Source organism: Blastocystis sp. subtype 4, assembly GCF_000743755.1.
Source record: "Blastocystis sp. subtype 4 strain WR1 chromosome Unknown seqid_1075, whole genome shotgun sequence".
NCBI classification, from domain to species: domain Eukaryota; class Bigyra; order Opalinata; family Blastocystidae; genus Blastocystis; species Blastocystis sp. subtype 4.
In genome coordinates, this window is record NW_014568472.1 from 1 (window position 1) to 813 (window position 813).

The 813-nt window shown below is 45.9% G+C and overlaps 1 protein-coding gene across 1 annotated transcript; it reads left to right on the forward strand.

The window, feature by feature from the left end:
- Nucleotides 1-231: 231 nt before the first annotated feature.
- Nucleotides 232-813, forward strand: JH06_5829 (hypothetical protein; the record flags this gene model as incomplete). Its single annotated transcript, XM_014669148.1, has 1 exon — nucleotides 232-813. A coding segment is annotated over one exon (582 nt), but the record flags the coding sequence as incomplete, so codon positions are not given.

Below are 813 nucleotides of genomic sequence, written 5' to 3' on the forward strand. Positions count from 1 at the left end.
TCTGAAGCTGTGGCTCTCTCGGAGTTCACAGTAACTACAGCTGTAGAGTTGGTCCCTGTTCTTGTAGTGGATGGAGAACCTACTAGCTCCTTGACTGTGTCTGTAAATGTTACTACCAATCTGCTAGGTCGTCTCACATGTTTCGTGGCTCCTTATCAGGGTCTTGAGAGTCGACCTACTTCGCTCACACTCTTTGCCAGCAATTGGGTCCAATCGGTCGAGGTGACACCAATGGAATCACCTATTGAACTGCTTTTCGCTGTGGATGTGACAGGAGCTGTGTTGGATGCCTCAGAGACATATCATGCCTGGTGTGTGATACAGCGTGAAGTGTTAGAATATGAGGATGATGTGAGTATCATCACTACTGAGTCATTCCCTGAATACTCATCTCCTCGTCATTTGCTCAGTGCTGATTCATTTGAAGTAACAGTGATTGCTCCTGTAGAATTTGCTTCGGATGTTGATCCAAATGCTCCGATTCGTCTCTCGTTCTCGCTTCCTGCTCAAGTGAGTGAAGGTGCTGTGACCTTGTTGAGTGGCGACAATGAGTTGATTCTGGTTCCTAGTGACCAGATTCATTGCTTACAGACAACTTGTGAGATTCGATTGNTCCTGAATGTGGATACGAATGCCTTTGTGAATGGATCAACTCCATTGGAAAAGGAGGTGAGTAACTATTACTTCGAAACTGGATTCCAGCGATGTGATACAAAGTTTGTCAGTAAGGGCCTATGGAACACGAAGATGTGTGAGTGCTTCTCTGTAGAAGGAAGGTGTGAGTGCGAGTGTGGAGAAACGTCTGTCATGAGA